General features: G+C 35.7%; 5 protein-coding genes across 5 annotated transcripts; 4 read left to right on the top strand and 1 right to left on the bottom strand.

Moving 5' to 3' along the window:
- Window positions 1-902: 902 nt before the first annotated feature.
- LOC133862690 (receptor-like protein EIX1) lies at window positions 903-4,491 on the top strand. Its single transcript, XM_062298540.1, has 2 exons — window positions 903-1,134; window positions 1,437-4,491. Exon 2 carries the CDS (start codon window positions 1,528-1,530, stop codon window positions 3,499-3,501), a length of 1,974 nt encoding a protein of 657 aa, XP_062154524.1. The 5' UTR covers window positions 903-1,134; window positions 1,437-1,527; the 3' UTR covers window positions 3,502-4,491.
- On the top strand, window positions 3,600-4,491 carry LOC133862698 (receptor-like protein EIX2). The gene has a single exon (XM_062298551.1). It carries the CDS (start codon window positions 3,600-3,602, stop codon window positions 4,338-4,340), a length of 741 nt encoding a protein of 246 aa, XP_062154535.1. The 3' UTR covers window positions 4,341-4,491.
- An 11,149-nt stretch (window positions 4,492-15,640) lies between these two features.
- On the top strand, window positions 15,641-18,247 carry LOC133861783 (receptor-like protein EIX1). The gene is made up of 2 exons (XM_062297593.1): window positions 15,641-17,933; window positions 18,201-18,247. The coding sequence occupies exons 1-2, from the start codon at window positions 15,641-15,643 to the stop codon at window positions 18,245-18,247; spliced, it is 2,340 nt and encodes a 779-aa protein (XP_062153577.1).
- On the top strand, window positions 18,238-19,066 carry LOC133863182 (receptor-like protein EIX2). The gene has a single exon (XM_062299160.1). The coding sequence runs from the start codon at window positions 18,387-18,389 to the stop codon at window positions 18,948-18,950; it is 564 nt and encodes a 187-aa protein (XP_062155144.1). The 5' UTR covers window positions 18,238-18,386; the 3' UTR covers window positions 18,951-19,066.
- Window positions 19,067-19,934: 868 nt separating this feature from the next.
- Window positions 19,935-25,572, bottom strand: LOC133858275 (DUF21 domain-containing protein At5g52790-like). The gene is given in 10 exon segments (XM_062293708.1): window positions 19,935-20,081; window positions 21,468-21,669; window positions 21,763-21,809; window positions 22,272-22,456; window positions 22,548-22,621; window positions 23,592-23,679; window positions 23,767-24,050; window positions 24,150-24,236; window positions 24,981-25,094; window positions 25,185-25,572. Coding segments are annotated over 4 exon segments (756 nt in total). The 5' UTR covers window position 25,572; the 3' UTR covers window positions 19,935-20,081; window positions 21,468-21,669; window positions 21,763-21,809; window positions 22,272-22,456; window positions 22,548-22,621; window positions 23,592-23,679; window positions 23,767-23,882.
- Between the last annotated feature and the right edge of the window lie 713 nt (window positions 25,573-26,285).

Genomic DNA, 26,285 nt, shown 5'->3' with positions numbered 1-26,285 from the left:
AGCAGACATGTTTCATATCAAAGATTATGGCTGATATCGTTTAAATTGCAATGATAGTGATGCCAAGAACGGAGTAACAAAAATGCATGCTGGCAAACCTCCAAAGTTTGTTGTACTTCAAACCTTTCAAACAACCATCTACGAGGAAACATCCCTGAAGTCTGTGGAAATCCATTGACTTGTCAAAGAACCAACTTGATAGGTTAACGAGAATCTATCTACACATGCGAGGGAAAATAATATATTCAAAATATACACAATTTTTTTTTATTTCTTAAAAAAGAGAGAAATATATTGTAACCAATTTGGATCAATAACGAATTAGACTAATTAATGCCTGAATAAATGAGTAATTCTTTTTCAATATTGATGCAATATCACCAATTGTTCCAAGAAAAATAATAACGATATATATATTTCTATTTGTTGAGAAATAAAAATAATAAAAATTGAAAAGACAATTCTTTTTAAATGCCCATTGTACGTGATAGGCGGTGCGCGTGCTTCGAAGTTGTCGGTGTGGAGTAACCTTGTGGCCATGCAAGCCATTTTTTTACAGGGGCCAAACGACCCACCCTTCTCTTGGAGGAGGAAGATAAGAAGACAAGATGGTTGGCATCGTCAGTGCAGGTGCGGAGGTAACAACAGAAGAGGTGAGTCAACGTGACTGGAATGGATAGACACTAACATAGAAGAAAGAGTTAAATCTGCAGATTGACGTGGAATGATAGACTTTTTTCCTTTTGACCATCAGGCCTTTGACTTTATTGACAATGAAAATCAAGGGGAGGCATAGCTACACTTCTGCGCTAGTCCCATAAGTAATTGGGACTGTTATCTCAAAAATATGAATCAGAGAGGAAAGTCATATTGTGATTATAATATAATAATTAGACGTTAGAACCCATAGCCAAGGTAGGTGGTGGGTTTAATAATCAGAGCAGGAAATTTCTTGGGACCTTTTTTGTATTGAATTCACTTTCAAGGTCATGCATTCATATTTGAGACTTTTGAGCCACTCTGTTTCGAATGGTCTGCCTGCAAGGATAGTCGTAGCTCATGGGCCATGGCGGCGTCGAATTGAGACCTTCAGGTCTAAAGACTTCAACAAAGGCGGCTAGCATTTAATGATGGGTATTTTCTAAAGACTTTTATGCATTCACTTAACTTTTCCCAACTCATTGACTTCACCAAGTGGAATCCTCCCTTCGATCAGTTTCTACAGGGGCCTCACATATGTTATATATCGACTGTATATGCTCTTACATTTGAGTTACCAACGCATTTTTGCAATATTTCCATTTTCATTGTAAAATGGCAACGGTTATGGACAGGAAGACCAGTTTTGTGGTGCTCCTTGTACATTGCTATCTTTCCTTGGCTATTCTAACATGCTTGTTTACACATGCGGGTGGCAATCCAAATGTGCTTTGCAGAAAAGGAGAAAGAGAAGCCCTCCTCACCTTCAAACAAGGTATCATAGATCCTTCCAATCTATTCTCATCTTGGATAGGCGAAGAGTGTTGTATGTGGAAAGGAATTGGCTGTGACAACGTAACTGGGAATGTCATCCAGCTAAATCTTAGAAACCCATATGACCCCAATACTGAATATGAAGCTTTTGGACTCTCACAATTGGGCGGACATATAAGTGATTCTCTACTGGGATTAAAGCATCTTCACTATTTGGACCTAAGTTTGAATCGTTTTGAAGACGATAATATTCCAAGCTTCATTGGTTACCTCCGGAATTTGAGATATCTAAATTTATCAAATGCGGGTTTCGTGGGTACAATTCCTCATCAGCTGGCAAATCTCTCCAACTTGCATTCTCTTGACATTCGAGGTTACTCCCTGCAAGTCGACAATCTTGAATGGTTATCTCATCTTTCTTTGTTGGAATTCCTTGACATGACTTACGTCAATCTTAGTAAAGCATCTAACTGGCTACAGGTGATGAACGTGCTCCCTTCTCTATCAGAGTTACGCTTGTCTCGTTGTGAACTTGATAAGTATGATCCTATTCCTTATGTTAATTTTTCATCTCTCACTATGCTTGATCTTTCACATAACTGGTTTCCTTATTCAACATTTGACTGGTTTCATAGTCTTACATCTCTTGTTACACTTGATCTAAGTGACACTCAGATTCATATCCCACTTCGGGTTGCTGTCCAAAACATGTCTTGTTTGAGAAATCTGCATCTCTCAAATAACAACTTCTCTTCCACAGATCTTAACATGTTATACAATATAAGTACTCTTGAAAGACTTGATCTTGCATATAACAACATTCAAGGTGTACTTCCTAGTGCCATTGGATCCCTTTCCGGACTGATGCACCTTGACCTGTCAACCAATGGTTTTGAAGGAAAATTACCAAGATCCTTGGGAAATATGTGTAATCTGCAACATTTGGATTTATCTTACAACAAACTTGGGGGAGGTGTGTATGAACTGTTAGGAAATTCTTCTGCATGCACAGTAAAAAATATGGAGTTTTTAGACTTGTCTCGGAATCGACTTTCAGGTACTCTGCCTGATCAATTGGGAGAGCATAAAAAACTGTCGATTCTTATTCTTGGCTATAACATGCTTTCTGGTCAAATTCCCGTGTCTATAGGAAATTTGTCTTCATTGAGGAAACTTGATGTCTCTGGCAATCAACTAACTGGAACAATTCCTGTAAGTCTTGGACATCTTTCAAATCTTGAATGGTTAAGCATCTCTAACAATTTTTTAGAGGGTTTTGTTTCAAATATGCATTTTTCCAACCTAACAAAATTGAAAACACTTCAAGCCTATTCAAACTTGTTGATTTTGAGAGTAACTTCTAATTGGGTTCCTCCTTTTCAACTTCGAGATTTGGAGATGGGATCATTGAGACTAGGGCCACGATTCCCTGCCTGGCTTCAATCACAAAAAGATATTCGATTTCTAGATTTATCGAATGCTAGTATTTCAGATGTTATCCCTTTTTGGTTTTGGAGCCTCTGTTCCCAAATTCGTATTCTCGATCTTTCTCAAAACCAAATTCGTGGCAGTATTCCAAATTTATCTTGTGGAGGATCAATCTTTCTTGGTTCAAACAACTTTTCTGGCCCTCTCCCCCGTATCTCTTCTAGCATTCAGGATTTACATCAGGATTTAGATCTTTCCAATAACTCATTCCACGGATCTCTTTCTCCCCTCGTTTGTAAACAAAAAGAGAGAATGGAAGGAGGTCAAGTAACTGTTCTTGATTTGTCAAACAATCTCATATCTGGAGAACTTCCTGACTGTTGGATGAACTATTCTTTTTTACAAGTGTTAAACTTGGGGAACAATAAGTTAACAGGAAATATACCGAGTTCCATAGGTTCTCTATCTTGGCTTCAGCACTTGTACTTGGAGAGAAACAATTTGTCTGGAGATTTACCATTGTCCTTGCAAAATTGCAAATTCCTAGAGATTGCCGATCTCAGTGAGAATCTTTTGTCTGGCAGCTTACCATTTGGTTGAGAAATAGTTCAGCCTATCTTAAGGCTCTCTCATTTCGCTCAAACAGATTTTATGGCAATATTCCTAAGGAGTTTTGTAACCTCAATTCTCTTCAAATCATGGACCTTGCACATAACAAATTATCAGGACCCATTCCTCGATGCTTTAGTAGTTTGAGTGCCATGGTGAAACTCAACTCTGATATAATAATGGCCGGACATGGTTGGGAAAAACCAGTATTCTTGGTAACCAAGGGAAAAGGGTATGAATATGGCAATAATCTTTATCTCGTCACAAGCATGGACCTTTCGAGTAACAATTTAATTGGAGAAATCCCTGATGAACTCACCAGTCTTTACGGCCTACAATTCTTGAATTTGTCCAACAATCAACTTCATGGAAAGATTCCTGAAAAGATCAATGCCTTGAAATTATTGGAATCTCTCGATGTCTCAATGAATCAACTCACAGGTGTAATACCTCAAAGCATGGCAAATTTAACATTCTTGAGTTATTTAAATTTATCATATAACAACCTTTCTGGTAGAATTCCGTCAGGCACTCAGCTTCAAAGCTTTAGTGCACTGAGTTTTATTGGCAACCATGATCTTTGTGGACCTCCACTTATGCCGAGCTGTGTTGGAGATGGCTCATCCCTTGAGACAACACCAAATGCTGAAGATGAAGGCAGAGAGGACAGTGCATGGATCGACATGAAGTGGCTTTATATGAGCATGCCATTTGGATTTGTAGTGGGGTTTTGGGGTGTATTTGGTCCATTAGCATTCAACAAGGCTTGGAGATCGGCTTTCTTTAAGTTTTTGGATGACATGAAGTATAAATTCTTCAACGGTGATTAAAAGAGTGAAAAAATGGCAAGACCATGCGCTTGAATGTTGGACAAAGAGAATTGTTGTTTTTATTCAATAAAGCATTGTTGTCCTTTGGTTGTACTTTTCTATTTTATGTAAAACTCTTGTTGTGGTTCAATATTACACTGCTTTGTTAGAATGTTCTCACTCTTGATAGAGGCATTTTCTATTTCTATTTCTGTAGAATTCTTGTTCTGTCTAATGTTGTACAAAGAGGACTTTATATTTTCTGAGATGCTTTTTGCCGACCTGAGGAGATATAGGCATTTAAAAAATTGCTGACTTTACAAGTGAGTTCGGATTCCTCCCTAAATTGGAATAATAAAAAAGGTTAAATACGTCTCACCCACATGTAGTTTACCGATTTTTATTTTTTGCTTCATATGATTCATTTCGTATCATAGATAGTACATCGTATATGGCTAAAAACCAAGATGGTACATCCGTCCAACTTTCATTCAAAAATTGACAAAAGTCCATGCACTGACGCACATGCCTTAAAAAATCAACATGTATCCCTATGTATAATTAAAAAAAACAAAAACAAAAACAAAAACTTAAAATAATTAAAACTTAAAAAAAATAAACGTTAAAAAAAAAAAAAGAGGGGTGGCTCGAGCTACCCCCATGACCGGTCTGGAAGTGGTTGAATCACCTCCAAAGACAAAATTGAGGTGGTCGAAACCACCCCTAAGAGCCTTAGGGGTGGTTGAAACCACTCCCTAGAGCATTGGAAGTGGCTCAGCCACCCCATTTGGCCTGGGGGTTGCCGAACAACCCTCATGACCCCATGGAATCACCCCCACAAGCCCAAAAAAGGAAAAAAAAAAAGAAAAAAAAGAAAAAAAAAAAAGAAGTTATGATTTGGCTCTTGGGAGTGGCTCGGCCACCTCAGACTGGTAATGAGCCACCCTTCTTTATATATATATTTTAATTATTTTTTATTATTTTTATTTTTTTATTTTTAATTATACATAGGGACACGTGTTGATTTTTTAAGGCATGTGACGTGGACTTTTGTCAATTTTTAGATGGAAGTTGGACGGAGGTACCATCTCAATCTTTTACCATAAACAAGATACCATCTATGATACGAAATGAATTACAAATAGCAAAAAATAAACTCATTAAACCACGTAGACAAAAAAATATTTAACCCTAATAAAAATGAGATGTTTGGCATCAATTTCCAACATGGCATTTAAATACAAAATGATGTAAAGTTTAGAGAGTAACCAGTATGAAAATCTCACATTCTATTTCGTTTCGGCTCTGGAGCTGTAATAGTCCAATTGGTAGTGAATGGGCTAGGTTTTTAGTAGTGGGCTGAATGGGCTTGGGCCATTTCAATTGTTAGAGTTTAGCTTAAGGCTATGTCTATATATAAGGCCCAATAAATTGTAGAGATAATCGGATTAGTCATTTGTAAATTTGAGGATGTGCACCTCGAATGCTCTAGGAGACCAAATATCTTAAATAGTCCAATTTTAGTATAATATCCGTTACAGAATTAGTTCAATCAATTAACTGTTCATCCATTTGTTCTGTCAATTCATCAATTCTTCTACCATTTCCATCTTCCATTTCTATTTCATTCCATTCCTATTACAATTCAGTATACCTAACCCTAGAATTTCCATAGAAATCAATAACAGTAATCTTCTCAAATTGTGCGCAGAAGCGCCAGTGGTGTGTATTGGAAGTGGTGTCCTATGTGCTAAACTTACCCGGAGTGCGTGCAAGTTACGTGCTATTCAGTGCCACAACTGGGCAAACTGCCAAATCCCATCTTTCAGCTTAGCCTCAAAGATTTTGGCTAGAGATGAGAGTACTTTTGATCCTTGTGATGATTGGTGTGGGTGTCAAAGATGAAAGCCCATCTTTCAGTGAGACCCACTTTGAGAAGATCGAGTTGATCAACATATCGAGAGAAGGTTTGGGAGAGAAATTCCCAATGAAATAATTGTATTCAAGTCTGTTGGGTCGGCAGTTGTGGACATTAATTCTTCCATCATATATAATTGGTGCATGAGACTAACATCATGTTAAACTAGTTCATTAGCATCATGATCAGAGCTACCTATTTGTTTCTGTCAAATTGTCGTGTTGGTATGTTCCATTTTCTGTAATTGCTAAATGTCAAATTTTCTCCATCTAAGAGCATATTCAAATTGCTGGTGAAATTGCATTTAAAATAACAGATCACAGTCCTTCAAAAACCTTCCCCTATAACATGCATTACCACGCTAACATATATCCGATCAAAGTATTCATTCATGTCTTTAACAGAACAAATGCATGGCAATTTGCAGTGTTAAGCATTACGGTGAACTACAATACAATTCGTAGACAAATTTGCACCTAGAGAGGAAAATTTGCGAATGTCAGTTTTAGGGGATATGGTTGCTCTAGTTGATACTGGCCTCTCTTTCAACAACCTTGAAGGAGTGATGCCACAAACTTTGGAGAATCTTCACACCTTGCAAGTACTAGACTTGCCAAACAATAACATAAGTAGAGAGGTACTCGATCTTACAAAATTCTCTTTCTTGAGAGAATTATATCTATCCAAAAATCGGTTAAATGAGAGTTTAATCAAAAGTTTGGCAGAACTATTTATGCTCCAGGTTCTGGATGTGTCTTCAAATTCTTTAGAAGGTGATATCACTGAATCACATTTGTCGAATCTTTCCACTTACATTAAGTGGATTTCTCTTTCAATTATCTGACATTGAAGTTTAGTTCAGCATGGGTTCCATCATTTCATGATTTGGATGTCATTAGATTGGGCTCTTGCAAATTGGGGCCAGCTTTTCCTAAATGGCTTCAAACACAAGAATTTTTCATAGTTCGATATATCTGATGTAGGACTTTCAGACACCATCCCCACTTGGTTTTGGAATCTTTTTTCCAATATACAATTCTTAAATCTCTCCCACAACCCGATCATTGGCACCATACATCTTCAATGGTTTTTGAGAATGTTTATTGGTTCTCCTCTTATAGATTTGAGTTATAACTGCCTCAGTGTTCCTTTGCCATAATTTCATTCCTATTCATCGATATTGAATCTCTCTAATAATATATTCGAATGATCTATTACATCCATATGTGAGACAAATTGGAACTAGTTACCTTGATCTTTAAGATAACTTGTTATCCGCAGAACTCTCCAACTATTGAGGAAATATGATGTTGCTCACCATGTTTAATTTGACAAACAATGATTTTTCTGGGAGAATCCCTTATTCTATCTGTGGTTCTAGAGATTGGCTTCCAACATTGCATTTGAATAACAATAATTTCATCGGATAATTGCCCAAGTCATTGATGAACTGCTCTTCATTGGGGCTACTAGATCTTGGAAAAAACAGACTCTTCGGAAGGATACCAACACGGACATGCACAAGCCTGCCAGATTTGATGGTTCTTCGTCTGACATCAAACTTGTTCATGGGTCACATACCATTGCAATTATGTCATCTAACATCTCTTCAAATCTTTGACCTCTTACAACAATATTACAAGGACTATACCAGAATGCGTCAATAACATCACTGTTATGACTCAAAACACAAATTTCACATGTCAGCATTGATCATCCATACTTTTCTCCTTCTATGACCTCCTTTATTATCGACTTTGAGTATATTGACAACTTATTGGTGACTTTCAAAGAAAAATATCTAAAGTATAGTAAAACTCTTGGACTATTAAAAGTCATCGATCTTTTGAGCAACAAATTAAAATGAGAAATTCCAAGAGAAATAATAAGTCTCTCAGGGTTGATTGGGTTGAACCTATCTAGGAACTTATTGACTGGCATCATCCTTCAAAATATTGGTAACATGGAGAGATTGGAATCTTTGAACTTGTCTAGAAATCATCTTTTGGACATAATTACCCCAAGCCTAACTACTTTGAGCTTCCTAAGCTACTTGAACTTACCAAGTAACAACTTTTCAAGTATAATCCAATCAGGTACTTAGCTTCAGACCTTTAGTGCTTATGCATATGCAGGTAACTGAGATTGATCTTTGTGGCTTGCCTCTTCGTAAAAAGTGTCTAGGAGATGAAGCCTAACTAAAAAGGTTAAGGAGAAAAGGGTGGCTAATTGTCATCATCCAACTTTCTGGGCGACAGCTGGCTCAAGAAAATGGACTACCATCAAACCTGAGTCTTGCAAAATAAAGTGAAAAGGAGGTTCATTCATCTCCTTGGACCCAATTCATTTGGGCTTGAAAAGTTCTGTTTCGTTTAAAGTAGGGGTGGGCAAATTATTCGCCTACCGCCTACCGACCGCTTACCGAACCGAACCGAACCGAACTGCCATCGACCGCCTACCGACTTTAATCGACTAATTTCGGTTCGGTAGTCGGTATAAAATTTTATTCCGAAAGTCGGATCGGCAGCCGAACCGAATCGAACCGCCTTTTAAGCGGCAGCCGAACCGAACCGAACCGCCTTTTAAGCGGTAACCGAACCGAACCGAACCAAATGCTATTCCGATCAATTAACCGAACCGACATAAAACGAAACGTATGATCATTTTTTTTCCTTTAAAAAAATCAAAACGACGTCGTTTCATTACCCATTTTAACCGAATGTTAACCGATTTAACCGACTTAACCGACCGCCTATTAACCGCCTTACCGACTTAACCGACCGCTTATTAACCGCCTTACCGACTTAACCGACCGCTTATTAACCGCCTTACCGACTTAACCGACCGCCTATTAACCGCTTAACCGACTTAACCGACCGCCTATTAACCGCTTAACCGATTTAACTGAAATAAATTCACCGACTACATTCCGACAAAAGTCGGTTAACCGACCGAATTAACCGACTTAACCGCCTACCGAACCGACTCCCACCCCAGGGGCAGAACCAGGATTTTTGGTGAGGGGGGACGAAATTTTTTTTTATTGGGGAGACGGACTTGCATAAATACAAAAGCATATAGATATTTAAATTTTTTATATATTTGTGTTTGTGCATATTGATATTAAATAAAAGGATTGAAGTCTTACATTTAATCTCATGGCATCACAAACACACAGTGGTATAAACAACTAGCAAAATAGCTTATCTAAAAATAAAAATAAAAACTAGCAAAAAAAACTAAACTTAATCTATAGGGTCCAATAAAAACGATACGTATGATCGTGGACTCTTTCTACTAACAATCCCTAAAGCCTCAAATAACAATGCTATGAGTCGAGCCATTTAACTTGTGATGCCAAAACAAATATTGTGAACCCAAATATGATTGTACAATAACCACTCAGAAAATTGATTTTGTTGGTTAGAAGTCACTTATAATAACCACTCAAAGAACCAAAACCATTTAACTTTTTATTTCGCATCTTCAGAGTCCTAAATCAAATTGAGTTTCTAGTTACAAGCCAACTACAATATGGAAGGAAATTAAATGAATGGGGTATTGTAGATTTTTTGTGTTAAAAGATGTGGCAAAACTAAAAAAAAAATAAGTTGAAGGGGACACAAATATTATTTTGGGGGGACAAAAATGTCATTTTGGGAGGACAAAAATATATTTTTTGGTATATTAATTAAGGATATTTCACCACCCAAGACGTTAGTCCGCCCCTGCCCGCCAAGACAATTGCCTGTGCTCCAATTGCCATGGAAATGAAAAACGACAGAAGTGCTACAATTGCCAGTGCTCCAACTGCCAGTGCTCCAAGCCCGCCAAGAAAATTGCCAAGGAAATGGAAAACGACAGAAGTGCTACAATTAGTTGATTGCAATCTTTGCAGACGTGCTGGTGCAGGCTTCACAGGCTGATTTGTAACTTGTGAGCTCAGTCACAGTAAAAAAAAGAAAACTAAGTTTGAATTTTGGTTAGAAGCTAACGGTACAAATCAAGGAAATTTTTGACTTCAAAATAAAAGAGGGGTTAAAACATATAAAAAAAATCTAGGGGGGACAAATTTAGATATTTTAGGGGACAAATTTATAAATTTAAAATTTTTTAAGGGAATTTTAAAACTTTTGGGGGGACATTCGTCCCCCCCAGCATATATGTGGGTCCGCCCCTGCCCACCCCTAGTTTAAAGTGTCCAAAGCAACCCCTTTTTTCTTGATTCTCACCGTATAGAACCCATTTTTTTTTTTCAATTTAACTTTAAAAGTTTTTTTTTATGCTCTTAACGCAAATTCAAACAAGTCCTTTAAAAAAAAAAAAAGATTATCACAATCTGTAACGTTATATTCAGTCATTAATTTCTCTCTATTGTTGGCCTTGTTTGTTAAACATCGGAACAGAACACAGTAATGCAGATTATTGTTTATATACTTTTTCATATTTTCTAATACTAATTAACATCAAAACATTTTTATTTTTTATATTACATCAATAATTTTTTATTACTATTCAAATAAAAAAATTTACTACAATACAATTTTTTTTTTACTTTTTTATACAAATTATTTTTACTTTATGTCACATCATCACCTTTTATTAATTTTAAAATTAACAACTCACTATTTTCTTATTTACCAATCAAGCCCATTATTTTCTTATTTTCAATCAGATTTGAACTAAGTCCTTCAAAGTCCACAAACTCATCAATAGTCTGTCTAGTGTCCAGCAACTTAGCTCTGTTCAGTCTCAACTATATATTAAAGTTTGGTTTACAAAAGATGACGTTCGCTTTGAAGCATTAAAGTTTGTTTGACAAGTTGATGGCCAAGTCTTTCACTCTAGTTTTAGCGCTATTGATGAACTTGACTTGACTTGGCATGGGAGCTTCTTAGAAATCACTGTAAAGTGTAAAGGGTACCATCATGTCGACACATTTATTGTGGCAGGATTCTTAGTGAACACATTTATTGTGGCAGGATTCTTAATGAACAGTAGGTTTGGCTTGACCTGATTTGGCTGAATGAATTTCCAGGAAATTTCTCCCTAGGAAAAAAAAAAAAAAAAAAAAATTGGCAAAAAGGATGATTGAATCCCTACAAAATTCACAGCTGGCTCAATTTTATAAGCCTTAAGAAAAGGTTCTTTATACTATAAACTAACTCATACTTCGCCCATTGCACGTGATTATTCATTATAATTTTATTTTAAATTCTCAACACATTTTGAACATATTTTTTGTTATACGTTAAAAAAGTTGTATAATAAAAATCTTAGAAATCAAGTGGTAAGAAATGTAACAAAAATCAATTATTAACTCTCTCTCTCTTTCGCTATAATTTTCCATGAATCTCACCCTATTAGGTAGAGAGTAAGCTGTTCAAATATATACCAATAGCCTTGTTCATCTTAACCTCTCTTTCAACAACTTTGAGAACAAACCTTGAAGAATCTTTACAATTTACATGCATTAGACTTATCAAACAATTGTATAAGTGGAGAGGTACATGATCTTTCAGAACTCTCTTTTTTAAGTAAATTGTTTTTATTCTACAGTCAGTTAAATGGGAGTTTCCCCAAATGTTCTAGAAAAATTTTGCAAGCTTTAGGTTCTAGATAAGCTGTAGATACAAAAACAATATGGTGGTTACTTGGTTGGAACAATTACAAGTTATTTTTGGCCTTTTATATAATACAAAGATTAAAACTGTATATACATAATGAGTAATGGTAGGAACTATTGGTTTCGAGATAAATTACTATTTGATTTTGATTCAATTATAATTTTAAAAGTTATATCAATTTTAAAAGAATAAAAACTATTACTTACCATTAGCTTTGAAATAAAAATTAGGGATAATTGCACCACTGATCTTTGGGATATCCCATAATTACAAATCACTCCCTATAGTTTAAAAAGTTCATGTGAGGTCCTTGTGGTTAATAATAATTACAAATCGATCCCTAGAGTAAAATTCCGTTAAAATTTTTGACCGATTCTATTAAATGTCAAGCAACGTCACGTCAAATTAATAAAATGGCGATACGTGTCCATCTTAATAAAAAAATATAAATTTATTAATTAAATAAATAAATAAAATAATAAAAAATGGGAAGGGGGCCTTCGGGCCACCCCTGGCCAATGGGGGTGGCCTTCGCGCTATCCCTAGCCACCTCTGGGGGTGGCCTCGACCTCCCCAGAGGCTGAGCCACCCCTTTGCCCTTCTTTTTTTTCTTTTTCTTTTTTTGTTTTTTTTTTTTTTAAAAAAAAACAAGTATATTTATTTATTTTTTAGTAAATTTATATTTTTTTTATTAAAATAAACACGTGTCACTATTTTATTGGTTTGACGTAGCGCTGATGTTACATTTAACAGAATTTATCAAAAATTTTAACAAAATTTGATTCTAAAAATCAATTTGTAATTATAGTTTACGACAAGAACTTTTTACGAACTTTTTAGATCATAGAAAATCATTTGTAATTATGATATATTCTAAGGGCCAATAATACATTTATTCCTAAAAATTAAATAGCGAAAAAAATCATTCAATTTCTTGGAGTTGGACGTTTGATAGTCAAGTCCTCCTGAAGTCTCTGCCCAGTCCTTTTCCTCTCAACAATTAAAGTTTGTTTGACTGAAAGATGACGATGTCACTCTCAAGAGACTCACTAGAAAGCTTGATTGACAAGTTGTCTGCAAAGTCTTCTTTGAAGCTTTTTGTACGGCCATTATTTTACTGGCAAGCAATAAATATAAAGTTACGGACCTGTTTCGTAAGTAATTGTATTATAAAATATTTATGTGTTGTATAATAAAAGGAGATTGATGTAATATGAAATTTAAGAATGTTTTATAAAATAGTGAAAAATTTTGTATTATAGTGAATTTTTTTATTTGAATAGTAATAAAAAATTATTGATGTAATATAAAAAATGTAAAAAAATTAAAATGTTTTTTATTTGATTTTTTTAAAAGAAGTGAAAAGAAATAGTAGGAGGGGGAAATTTTTTTACTATTTACGTAATTTTTTTTTTAATATCAATCAACATCAAAATATTTTTATTTTTTAAAACTTTTTATTTCACATTAATAATTTTTTATTATTATTCAAATAAAAAAATTTATTACGATATAATTTTTTTTTTTTTATATAAATTTTTTTTACTTTATATTACATCATCACTTTTTACTAATTTTAAAATTAACAACCAACTACACTATTATGTATAAATTTTTCCCAACAAGCCCAAGAACAACGGTAGAAATTATTTGTTTACAGTGCAGGGGAAGATTATTGAATGAATAGCTTGAGCGATCAAGGAAGAGTCAGCCTAATTCTTTTTTAACTTTCTTGAGGGCAAAGGGAGTTGCTTCCTTCCTATCCAAATTAATTGATGTCGATTTCCCCACGTGGCCATGTTTCCAACAGGGGGTGCAAAGACTCCTGTTGACACATGATATGTGATTGTGCAACGACCGATCAAAATAACCCTTTTTTTCTTGATTTTCACCATACATAATCCAATTTTTATTTTTTTTTTCAATTTAACTTTAAAAGTTTTTTTTTATGCTTTTAATGCAATTTCAAACAGGTTTAAAAAAAAAAAAATTATTAGAAGCTGTAATGTTATTTTTAGTCATTAATTTCTCTCTATTCTTATTTTCTTATTTTCGTGAACTAAGTCCTTCAAAGTCCACATGCTCATCAATAGTCTGTCCAGTGTCCAGCAACTTGGCTCTGTTCACTCTCAACTATATATTAAAGTTTGGTTTACAAAAAGACGACATTTGCTCTGAAGCATTAAAGTTTGTTTGACAAGTTGATGGCCAAATCTTTCACTCTAATTTTAGCGCTATTGATGAACTTGACTTGACATGGGACTTGGGAGCTTCTCAGAAATCACTGGAAAAGGAACAGTGGGTTTAGCTTACATGCTTGTACTGCTGTACACATGCAACGAATATGACGCTCTTTTTAATATCTAATTGATTTTTTTTCACAAATTCATGAACAGTAGGTTTAGGTGGCTTCCGCCACCCCAAATGCTTCACGGGGTGGCTTCAGGCCTTCAGCCATTCCAATTTTTTTTAATCGTTTTTTTTTTTAACAAGAAATATTGATTTTTTTAGGGATATTTTTGAGAGAATTTGCTACATTGCAAAATTAAGAAATTTGGTTGGAGTGTATTACAATTTTTTTTTTTATTTTGGAGGTAAAATTGAAAAAGAGGTAAAACATTGGAGGGTAAAGTGTAGTTTTCCGTAAAAGAAAATACAAAAACGAAATACTCTAAGGCACATTACAATGTCGCTTTCCTTAAGAAATTATTTGTCCCCATCAGAAATAGTATGTAAAAGATTAAAGTAAATATTTTTCCAGGATGCAATGGAGCCCATAAATCTTCTGTTATTTAGTTGCGTTTTGCACAAATGAAAACTAAACCCTAATATCCCTTATATTTTTTTTATTATAGCAAGAGACAAAGACTTGAAATTTAAAGTGCAAAAGATATCAGAAAGGAGAACAGAAGATGAGAGTAAATCGTTCTGTATATTTAATAACTAGACTGCAGTTACTTCCATATTGTGTTGAATATCAATTAATATCTGATAATCCAACCATCATAAACTACTAATTTAACAATCATAAACTGTTATTTTAACAGACACTTAATTCTGACCATCAGATCAAATAACTATCAATGATTATTTAATAATAACCATTAGATCATTACTATTTAATCTCAACCGTTAGATCAAAGTTGATATGACCTTACAATTTACTTTCGTAATGGTCCAGTAAATTCAACTATTGAATCTACTTAAGAAGAATCATACGGTCTAGATCAAACTACCAGATCGAATGATCCTGACCGTCCAAATTGAATGGTCATGATTAAATCGCTTCGAGCTTCGATGCTAAGTGCCAAGTGCACCATTAATTAAGGTGCCACTAGCGCCCTAAAGTCCACTACCACGTACGCGTGTGCGTCCGGTACTTTGCACTGTACTAAATTATACACATAAGTGCATACACCCAAGCTTTACTTTAAATGCTTAAAGTGTAGTTGTCGTAATAAATGACAACTATACTTTCTATTTTTTCCATGTGACTTTCTTCATTTAATACTCTTTTATATCTTCCATTTAAAACATTTTCAAAATACAAAATAAAAAAATATATATACATATTAATTTTGAAAATGCTTTATCAAAGTCACTGTTGGGACAGCTGGGCAAATTAATAACATTGACTCAAAGAACCTAATTTTATGTTTGTTACGTCGTCAAACGGAATCCTCACATTATTTACTTATATATATATATGGACTGTGGTCTCACGTTTTGAGGTACCAACTCATTTTTGCGATATTTTCCTCTTTCAAAAGTGTAATATGGCAACAGTTATACACAAGAAGACCACTTTTGTGGTGCTCCTTTTGCATTGCTATCTTTCCTTGGCTACTCTAACATACATGTTTGCATATGCGGGTGGCAATCCAAATATGCTTTGCAGAAAAGGTGAAAGAGATGCCCTCCTCACTTTCAAACAAGGTATCGATGATCCTTTCAATTCACTCTCATCTTGGATTGGCCAGGAGTGTTGCACGTGGAAAGGAATTGGCTGTCACAACATAACTGGGCATGTCGTCCACCTAAATCTCAGAAATCTAATGTTGGATGGGCTGATAATCGATTCCCTACGGGAATTAAAGCATCTTCACTATTTGGATTTAAGTCTGAATGGTTTTTCAAATGATCATTTTCCAAGCTTCTTTGGTTATCTTCAGAATTTGAGATATCTAAATTTATCATATACGGATTTCAAGGGTAAAATTCCTCATCAGTTGGCAAATCTCTCTAACTTGCATTCTCTTGACATTCAAGGTAATTACAACATGCAAGTTGACAATCTTGAATGGCTATCTCATCTTTCTCTGTTGGAATTCCTCGACATGAGTAGCGTCAACCTTAGTAAAGCATCTAACTGGTTACAGGTGATGAACATGCTCCCTTCTCTATCAGAGTTACACTTGTCTTCTTGTGAACTTGATAAGTATGATCCAATTCCTTACGTTAACTTTTCATCTCTCACTGTGCTCGATCTTTCATACAATTACTTTGTTAATTCAACGTTTGACTGGATTAATAGTCTTACATCTTTTGTTACACTTGATTTAAAATCCACTGAGATCAAGGTTCCACTGCTTGGAGTTGCTACATTCCGGAACCTGTCTAGTCTTAAAAATCTACATCTTAGTGGTAACAACTTATCTGGCACAATACCTAAATGGTTATATAATATGACCACTCTTGAAAGACTTGATCTTTCATATAATAATATTCAAGGTGTACTTCCTAAAGCTATTGGATGTGTTTCACAGCTGATGCTTCTTGACCTGTCACACAATGATCTTGAAGGAAAAATACCAAGATTCTTGGGAAATCTGTGTAATCTGCAACATTTGGATTTATCTGAGAACAAACTTGGGGGAGGTTTGTATGACCTTTTAGGAAATTCTTCTTCATGCACAACAAAAAATTTGGAATTTTTAGATTTAAGTGGGAATCGACTTTTAGGTACTTTGCCTGATCATCTAGGGAAGCATAAAAATCTCTGTGTTCTTTCACTTGGCAAAAATATGCTTTCTGGTCCGATTCCCGTGTCTCTAGGAAAACTGTCTTCATTGAGGAAGCTTTTGGTCAACGACAATCAATTGAATGGAACAATTCCTGTAAGTCTAGGGTATCTTTCAAATCTTGAAGTGTTAGACATCTCTTCCAATTTTTTAGAGGGTTTTGTTTCCGAAGAGCATTTTTCCAACCTTACAAAATTGAGAAATCTCCATGCTTCTTGGAACTCGTTGACTTTGCAAGTAAGCACTAAGTGGGTTCCTCCATTTCAACTTCAAACTTTGAGGCTGGCATCATGGGCATTAGGGCCAAAATTCCCTACATGGCTTCAATCACAAGAAGATCTTCGAGCACTAGATTTCTCAGATGCAAGTATTTCGGATGTCATCCCTTCTTGGTTTTGGAGCCTTTGTTCCCAAATCGATTTGCTGGATCTTTCTCAAAACCAACTCCGTGGCAATATTTCAAGTTTATATTGTGGAGACTATATCTATCTTGGTTCAAACAACTTTTCTGGCCCCCTCCCCAATGTCTCTTCTGGCATTGTATGTTTAGATCTTTCTAATAATTCATTTCATGGATCTCTTTCTCCCCTCATTTGTGAACAGAACTCTATATTGGATGGATTTTCGCTTGAAGGTCTTGATTTGTCCAAAAATCTTTTATCTGGAGAACTTCCTGACTGTTGGATGGACTATTCTGAGTTAATAGTGTTAAACTTGGGAAGCAATAAGCTAACAGGAAATATACCAAGTTCCATAGGTTCTCTATCTAGACTTCAGGTGGTGTTATTGGACAAAAACAATCTGTCTGGAGGTTTACCATTGTCCTTGCAAAATTGCAAAGAGTTAGGGTTTGTAGATTTCAGTGAGAATCATTTGTCTGGCAGCTTATCCAATTGGTTGGGAAATAGTTCAGTTGATCTTATTGCTCTCATGCTTCGCTCAAACAGGTTTAATGGCAGTATTCCTCAGGAAATTTGTCACTTCAATTCTCTTCAAATCATGGACCTTGCAAGTAACAAATTATCAGGACCCATTCCGCGGTGTTTTGGTAATTTGAGGACCTGTTTGGTAAGTTGTGGAAAATGGGATGTTTTATTTGAATAGTAGTAATAAATGATTGATGTGATATAGAATTTGAGAATGTTTTATAGAAAAGTGAAAAAATTTTGTTTTGTAGTGAGTTTTTTTATTTGAATAGTAATAAAAAATTATTGATGTGATGTAAAAAGTGTAAAAAAGTAAGAATGTTTTTGATTTGATTTTTTTGGGAGAAGTGAAATGGAAATTGAAATGGGATGGATTGGTTACCAAACAGGTCCTGAGTGTCATGGTGAAACAATACCTTCCTGGATATTCGATTAGAGGTGGTTGTAAAAATTCAGCATCATTGCGAGTAGAGGGAAATGATTATGAATATGAAATTCAGTTTTGTATACAAGCATTCTTGGTAACAAAGGGAAATGAGTATGAATATAAAGAGACGCTTTCTCTTGTCGTAAGCATGGACCTCTCGAGCAACAATTTAATTGGAGAAATCCCTGAGGAAGTCATCAATCTTCACGGAATACGATTCTTGAATTTGTCCAATAATAAACTCCATGGAAAGATTTCTGAGAATATTAGTGCCATGAAAATCTTGGAATCTCTTGATGTCTCAATGAATCAACTCACAGGTGTGATACCTCAAAGTATGGCAACTTTAACATTCTTGAGTTATTTGAACTTATCACACAATAACTTCTCGGGCAGAATTCCATCGAGCACTCAACTTCAAAGCTTTAGTGCACTGAGTTTCATTGGGAACCGTGATCTTTGTGGACTTCCACTTACGCCTAGCTGCTCTGGAGATGACACGCCCCTTGAGCCAATACCCAATGCTGACGATGATCAAGGAGGCGAGGATGGTGGGTGGATCGACATGAAGTGGTTTTATCTTAGCATGCCATTTGGATTCGTAATGGGGTTTTGGGGTGTAGTTGGTCCATTGGCATTCAACAAGGCTTGGAGATATGCTTTCTTCATGTATCTGGATGACATCAAGTATAAACTCTTCGGTGGTGTTTGAAAGAGTAAAGAAAAATGACAAGACCATGCGCTCGCATGGACAAAGAGAATTGTTGTTTTTCTTCAATAAAGCATTGTTAATTATCCTTTGGTTGTATATTTTATGTAAAACTCTTATTGTGGTTCAATATTACACTGCTTTGTTAAAATGTTCTCAGAGTTATCTATTTGTTTGTGTCAAATTGTCGTGTTGGTATCTTCCTGTTTCTGTAATTGCTAAATTTCAAATTTTCTCCATCTAAGGGCATTATTCGCATTGCTGGTGAAATTGCATTTAAAATAACAGATCATATAGTCATTCCAAAACCTTCCCCTATAACATGCATTACCATGCCAACATATAGCCAATCAAAGTATTCATTCATGTGTTTAAACTCGTTTAGAAGAAACTCTTGAACAACGATCCACGTTAAGAATAACAGAACAAATGCATGGCAATTTGCAGTGTTAAGCATTACGCTGAACTACAATACAATTCGTACACAAATTTGCACCTAGAGAGGAAAATTTGCTAATGTGAGTTTTATCTTAGCGAGCAGAGAAAATATATGTACACATGAAGAAATGACTCATTTTTATTTAATTTCAAATTGTTTAATAATAAACCTAGCTTGAATCTAGGCTATTCAAGTTCATAGTTCATTTGCACCCTCGAAAATGAGGAAAGCTCACGAAAATGCAAACCTGGGGACGCACCCATAGAAGTTGGACTCTAAGAGCAAATACAAAAGGCTCAGGTAATAGAGGAAAAAGCAGCTTGGAAAAGAACGAATTCCTATAAGATTTCTTGCAAACAACAATTACATAAGCTCGTGAATGCTCATTGGTTTTTCTTTTTCTTTCACCATTCATCTTCTCCATTCAGATCTTATAGAAGAGGGTACAACTACAACTACCTTCCAGTAAGCTAAAAAATTTCTTTTACTTTTTTCTTTTTTACCTTAAATTCCACACCCCCCCCCCCCCCCCCACCCCCAACCCCGTCCCTGCATACATACATAAGAGTTAACACATAGCTGAAGGATAGCCGCCATACCCGTGTATGAAATGCAAACCGCAATGTCTGTACTAGTGTTCCTGAGCAAACCTTTAAGTCAAACCCAAGGGTATCTACACCAATAAGTGCTGCCTCCTGCAATGATTGCAATGAAGACCAATTATCTACAGCAGCAACTTAAAAAACTCTAACATATGATATAAGATTGCAGCAAAGATGAAATACAAAATGAAAGATGGCTGAAGAATGGATTTTTCACAAAAGGCACTGTTTTGTTTCTCCAACTTATATGATAATGCATACATGCAACAGTGTGAATGAAATATACAACTATCCTTACCTTTCATACCAAATCTGCATTTCGAATACAAACATGTTTTAAGGTGCTTAAAAACTGTATAAAATTAGTAGTTTTTAAGCACCTTAAAACATGTTTGTATTTGAAATGCAGATTTGGTATGAAAGGGCCGGTGTGTTTGGTTCGTATAAAAAGTTGAATAAAGTTGAATAATATTCAACTTTTTTCAAAAATAAATCATATTTTATTTAACTTTTTTAAATTTTTTTAAATTTTATCTCACAAAGTAATATTCGTATTCAACACCCAAACGCACCTGCATTTCGAATACAAACATGTTTTGAGGTGCTTACTGTATATAATTAGTATAGAATGCAATGAACCGCTGGAAATCAATAGGAGAGGAATCAGAATCTATCTCAAACCCGCTCTGCTTCTCCCTCCCTCCTTCCTCCCCTCTCTCACTCCTCTGTTCTCTTTTCCTACTTTTTCTCCTTTCCTTATTTTTCTCCCTTCTGTTGTGGAAGTTTGGAAGCTAGATCTACTACCGCCCGTTCACCGCCACCACACACATGCCCTTTAACCGGCTTTTCCACTCCTAGAGCTACCGCAAGCCGCCCTTTCCAACAGCACTTGGGGCCCACACACCGCCATCTCCACCAGCACATAAGGCACACGCTACCCCCTCCCCAGTGGTATCTAGTTCCAAATCTTCCAATAGAGAGCCATCCCCACCTTCAATAAAGCATGAATGGTTCTCTCTTTTGCCCGGAGCTGTTCTAGAGCATATGCTCTTTTGTCCAAGGATGAGGGAAAGCTGATCTCCATCAACCACCTCATCGTAGGCATCATCATCAGTGCACCCTCTTTTTAGCGATCTGTTCATTGGATTTTATCACATACTGCCGTCATGGCGGCCCTCTACTCAACCTTTTGGTCAAGGAATTATGGGACCGGATCTGTTTGGATCCATTTCCCATTTTATTTGTACTTTTATTTTCTTGCACAGTAATGGTTGTTTTTGGGGAATTTGTTGGGATCCCTCACCCCCACCTTTCGTAGTTATTTTTCTGTTTTAATGGAATTGCTCAGAGAGGGGGGAGTAGAGAGTTCAAAAACGGCCACCAAGAACTCGAAGCTAAGTACACACAGTACTTGCACATATAATTTGGGAACGTAACTGTATGATCCAGGAGCTCAATTCACAGGTTTTCTTGAGTTACCTCCACTGGGAGACCCTTACATCGCCAACAGAGAGATTTGAGGGCTTGTGTTGTCTTCTCTCCACCAGCTTTTAGACAAGATATAATTTTGGCTGCTGAGTGTGCAAATGGTTCTGGAGTTCTCCCACGAATATTAGAAGCAGAAGATCTTCTTGAAGACCTTGATGATGATCTTATTGAAGATATCGGATTGATTCTAATTCTGGAAAAATAAACAAATGATAAAGATAACACACATCAGCAAAAATGATGTGGAGTGGCATTTAGCTTCAACATAAATGGCACCAGTACTCACTAGTTGTGAACGTTGACATAGTGGTCAGTTTCATCCAGTATATCTTCCTTGAGAACAGAATTAAAAACATTAGCTTTTCAAACATGTGAAAACAAAAATGGAAACCAGAGTTGATCCTAAATTTACATTTTAATCCACAACTCTTGATATACAGAGTAGCTCATATCCAAAGCTAGACTTGATCTAGATAATAGATAATCCTGTAAAGTTTTTCCATCCCTTCGTTCCCGTTGTATATACTGAGGATGCAAATTTTCATCTTACTCAATGAAATTTGTCATTACAGAACTATAAAAGTTTGTGTCAGTTGAAAAAAGAGAATATGCGTCTATGGAGTTACTCAAATACTCTTTCTCATCAACTGATGAATAATTCTCTAAAATCCAGATATACAACTTTCAGTCCTAAGATAGTGGTGGTTTTCCATGAATTCAAATTTTTTATTAATAGTTACAAAAATTGTGAAAGACAAAAAAAAATTGTACTATTAGGTATGGCACTAGTGTTACCTCTGTGCTCTGCAGGCAGTGGATATGAACTGGAAGTAGTATTTATGGTAAACATGTTAGTGTTGCCGATTGCATTATTTGCTATGTTGTTAGCATCCTCCTTGCTCAGAATAACAACAGCCATTTGGCAGTGACCCTTCTCAAATAAATGCAGTACATCATTGAGTGGCTAATTGTCATATACCCTATGACAAAGGATATACAGAATGATGCCATCATTAGGCAAAAACAACAGCAACATTGAACTCAAATTTGTAATGTTGTAAAAATTGATACCTAGGAATTTTCTTGATTGCCGTATATTTGATTGAAATTTCTTCTTCAGGGTGGCAGAATATCAAATTCTTAACCTAAATCCAGAGAAATGGTAGTATTGTGGTTACATGACACCAAAGATATTGCTGCATCAAATGACCGTACTAGAAATGTGTATCATCTGAGCACATTTTCACCATTTTACTTGAAACTAGTAACTGTTTGAAAACCTTTCACTTACTCTTCCACTATAAGCTGTGCAAATTTGCTAATTCACATAACAAGTGTTGAGTATACACTTGTGAGCATAAGAAGATTGACTCCCACATTAGAAAAGATGTCACAAGTTAGAGTGGTTAATATAGCATAGTTGGGCCCCAAGCCCATAAGATTTAATTTTTTGGGTTGAGTGGTATCCCAACATGTTATATTATGGTATCACTGAAAGATTTTCTAAGATGTTAATCTCCCTAACAAATGGTATTAGAGCAATGGTTGAGTGGTGCAAGCACAAACAAGGGTTCTTGGAGGAGGGATAAATGTGCAAGGTGCGGACATGGACGAAGGTCCCTAGAATATGGGGCAAAAGTTCATGGCGTGAGCACAAATGAGGGTGCAGGCAAACTCATATAACACACAAGTGATTCTGGACATTGCTCATGAGATTGATAAAAAAATAAAAAAAAACTTTCGCTTGAGGGGGAGTGTAACAATGTGGTGATGGACAAACACTTGAAGGGAAGATTGTTGAGTATACATGTGAGTGTAACAAGATTGAGTCTCACATTGAAAATATGTTACAAGTGTGAGTGGTTAGTATAGTATAGTTGGACACTTAAGATTTTAGGTTGAGTGATGTCGGAACTTATAGTCTTGGTGAAAGACTTCCCAAGGTGTCAATCTTCCTAATAACAAGAAATAAGGGTTCATATAAATTACAATTCTTCCTAACCATGAAGTAATCAATGAGAGATACAGAATGATTAACTGAAGTATTCGAGGTCATTGCAGAAACTAACTCAGACCTATCAGTTGATAGTAAACTTTAGTTGCTGATTTGCTTACCAGAATGACGCCAACGATATTTGTTGGATATCCAGAGTAGATTGGTATACAACTGTGACCTTTGCTCATTATTAAACCCATTGTATGCCTAACAAAGGAGATTAACTGCTATTGTAAATAACAAGAGGAATAAAGGAATTGCACTTATCAGTTAGAGATAAAAAGGGGGACATACATATCGAGTTTGGAATTTATATCAAGAGAAAAGGCCTCTGATATAGGTGTCATGGCATCTTTAGCAGTTTTTTCTGTTAAATCCAAAGCACCGGTAATAATAGAAGTTTCATGTTATCAGTTAGAGATAAAAAGGGGGACATACATATCGAGTTTGGAATTTATATCAAGAGAAAAGGCCTCTGATATAGGTGTCATGGCATCTTTAGCAGTTTTTTCTGTTAAATCCAAAGCACCGGTAATAATAGAAGTTTCATGAAGTGATAACTCTCCACCTCTCCCTGCCTAATAATGAACACCAGAATATCAATTAGTAACACTATCAACCACCAAATACGCAATCATATGGTATGCAGTTTGAGATTGAATATAAGACAAGACAACCTCATTTGCATGCAAATCCACCAATGTCTTCAGCTCTGCTCGTCTTAATAGTGAACCATGACCTTTCCCAAAAAACCAATCTAAGAGCTGCCAAAATATGAATTTCAAACATATTGCAAACCATAAGTTCCTCATTGCCTAGCAAAACATAGAAGTAAAGTACCGCCAATATTTACAGTCATAATCTTATATATTGTGGCGTGCCTTACTTGGTCCGAAAGATTTGATCTGAAAATTATTCCTTTTATCATCAAGCTAAGCTATTAATTCGTGAAAGAAAAAAAATAGCCAAGCATGTCTCGGTTTCCTTCATGACTAGGCTAACAAGTGATGATTTAACATGGTATCAGAATAGAAGTCTTGAATTCAAACTTAGTTTCTATAATTCACCTCACACTTCAATTGTCTCTGTAATTCATCTCACATTTCGATTAAATATGTCACGCCACGTGTTAGGCGGAAGAGTTAGCCCACACGTGAGGGGGAGTGTTAAGATATTAATTACATAATTAAAATTACCATTTCCTATCAACTTAAGCTTTTGAGACAATTGATGATTTAACTTCGTATCATATGTGAGAAAGAAACAATAATTGCACTTTTTTCCACCTCATTTAACTTTGACTCATCGTAATGAAAATATCCATTAGATTATAGATGTTGGAATGGATGGTGAAGCCAACAATTAACTGGTTTCTCTGATTACAACAATTAATGTTTGGTTTTGCTTTTTGCTTGTTTCATTTAAGAACAACCACAAAGAACTGTAAAACTCAATGCCATGAATTGGATGAAACTCAACTGCCAAGTTATATCAAACATAGAAATTACCTTACTGATTGGATATGATACAGGGAAGAAGACCAGCAGAAGCAGACTAACAAAGGTAGCAAGTTTTGCACCAAGACTCAGTGCATAACGAGAACACAGGGCTTGGGGGATGATCTACAGAAACCAAATAGAATAAATAACCTAATAACCATTCATTATTTTGTTTCAACAATAAAACTGCATTTAGCAATAAAAAAAATTCACCTCTACAAATGCAAGTACAAGGGCCATTGACACTAGAATGGTAACCCAAGCCGGTAGAATCAATTACACAATATTTAGAACCAATTTACTTCAGAATAGACTTACATAATGTATATATACATGACATACCACCATTGCTAGATATTTTCCGGTGAGGAGGGTACATAAAAGTAAATGCTCGTTCTTAACAACTGGTATAACCTTTGTTGCATTCTTCTGTGCTTGTGGCTGCCCAGCCTTAATGAGGACCTCAAGATCAACTTGGCTGAAGGACAAGAGTCCCAAAGCAAGGCCTGATGTGATACCTGCAAATGCCAAAAGTACTAAACATATTATTAGATATGCCCAAAACATCGGCTGGCAACATGTCAAGTCATCCTCTCCCATTGTGCAAAAAACAAACAAAGAAGCAATAGATTATGATGGCATAAACAGTCACTAGCAGGTTGGCTTTATAGACAAGCAAATCATCTGAAGATGGATACAGAATCTTCAAACTCAAAAGTCCAATACCCAGATTTTGCCTCTGTTGATTCTGAACAGACAAGTTGCTCTTTTTGAAGCATTAAGAATGATAATGGGGCATGGAGTTTCATGTTTGATTGGTAAACAAAATGAAAAAGAAAGTTTTAACAACTTTTATTGATTGTGAAGGGGCAGGGGGCTCCTGCTTTTAGTTGTAGGACAGTAGGAGAGACTGAAACCAAGAACAGAAAAATTAAACAGGGACTTAAGGACTGTAAATGATGGTTACTTAAGAACTATCACAGTCAGGCGTCAGTCACAATTAAAATCAATTAAAAAACCAAGAAATTGCACTCGGCCTTACTGAAAAGTTATTGGAAATCAAAGAATTGACTGGAATTGGCCTCAAAACATGACACATGTTTGAAGTTTGGCCATAACAGGAGAACACATATACAATACATAATATTTTTGTTTTCTTCTCAGCTATATTCTTTATCTATTCCTCCTCCTATCCACCTTCCCCTATTATCGCCTAGATGATATTGTCTCTCACTTGAAAGTTGAAGCAGAGGAAGAATAAAACTATGCACAAGTGATTCATCTATTATAGCAGTGCACTACTGCCATTGAAAA

This window comes from Alnus glutinosa, chromosome 1 (assembly GCF_958979055.1).
Source record: "Alnus glutinosa chromosome 1, dhAlnGlut1.1, whole genome shotgun sequence".
Lineage (NCBI taxonomy): Eukaryota > Viridiplantae > Streptophyta > Magnoliopsida > Fagales > Betulaceae > Alnus > Alnus glutinosa.
This window is presented reverse-complemented; position numbering and strand designations above follow the sequence as displayed.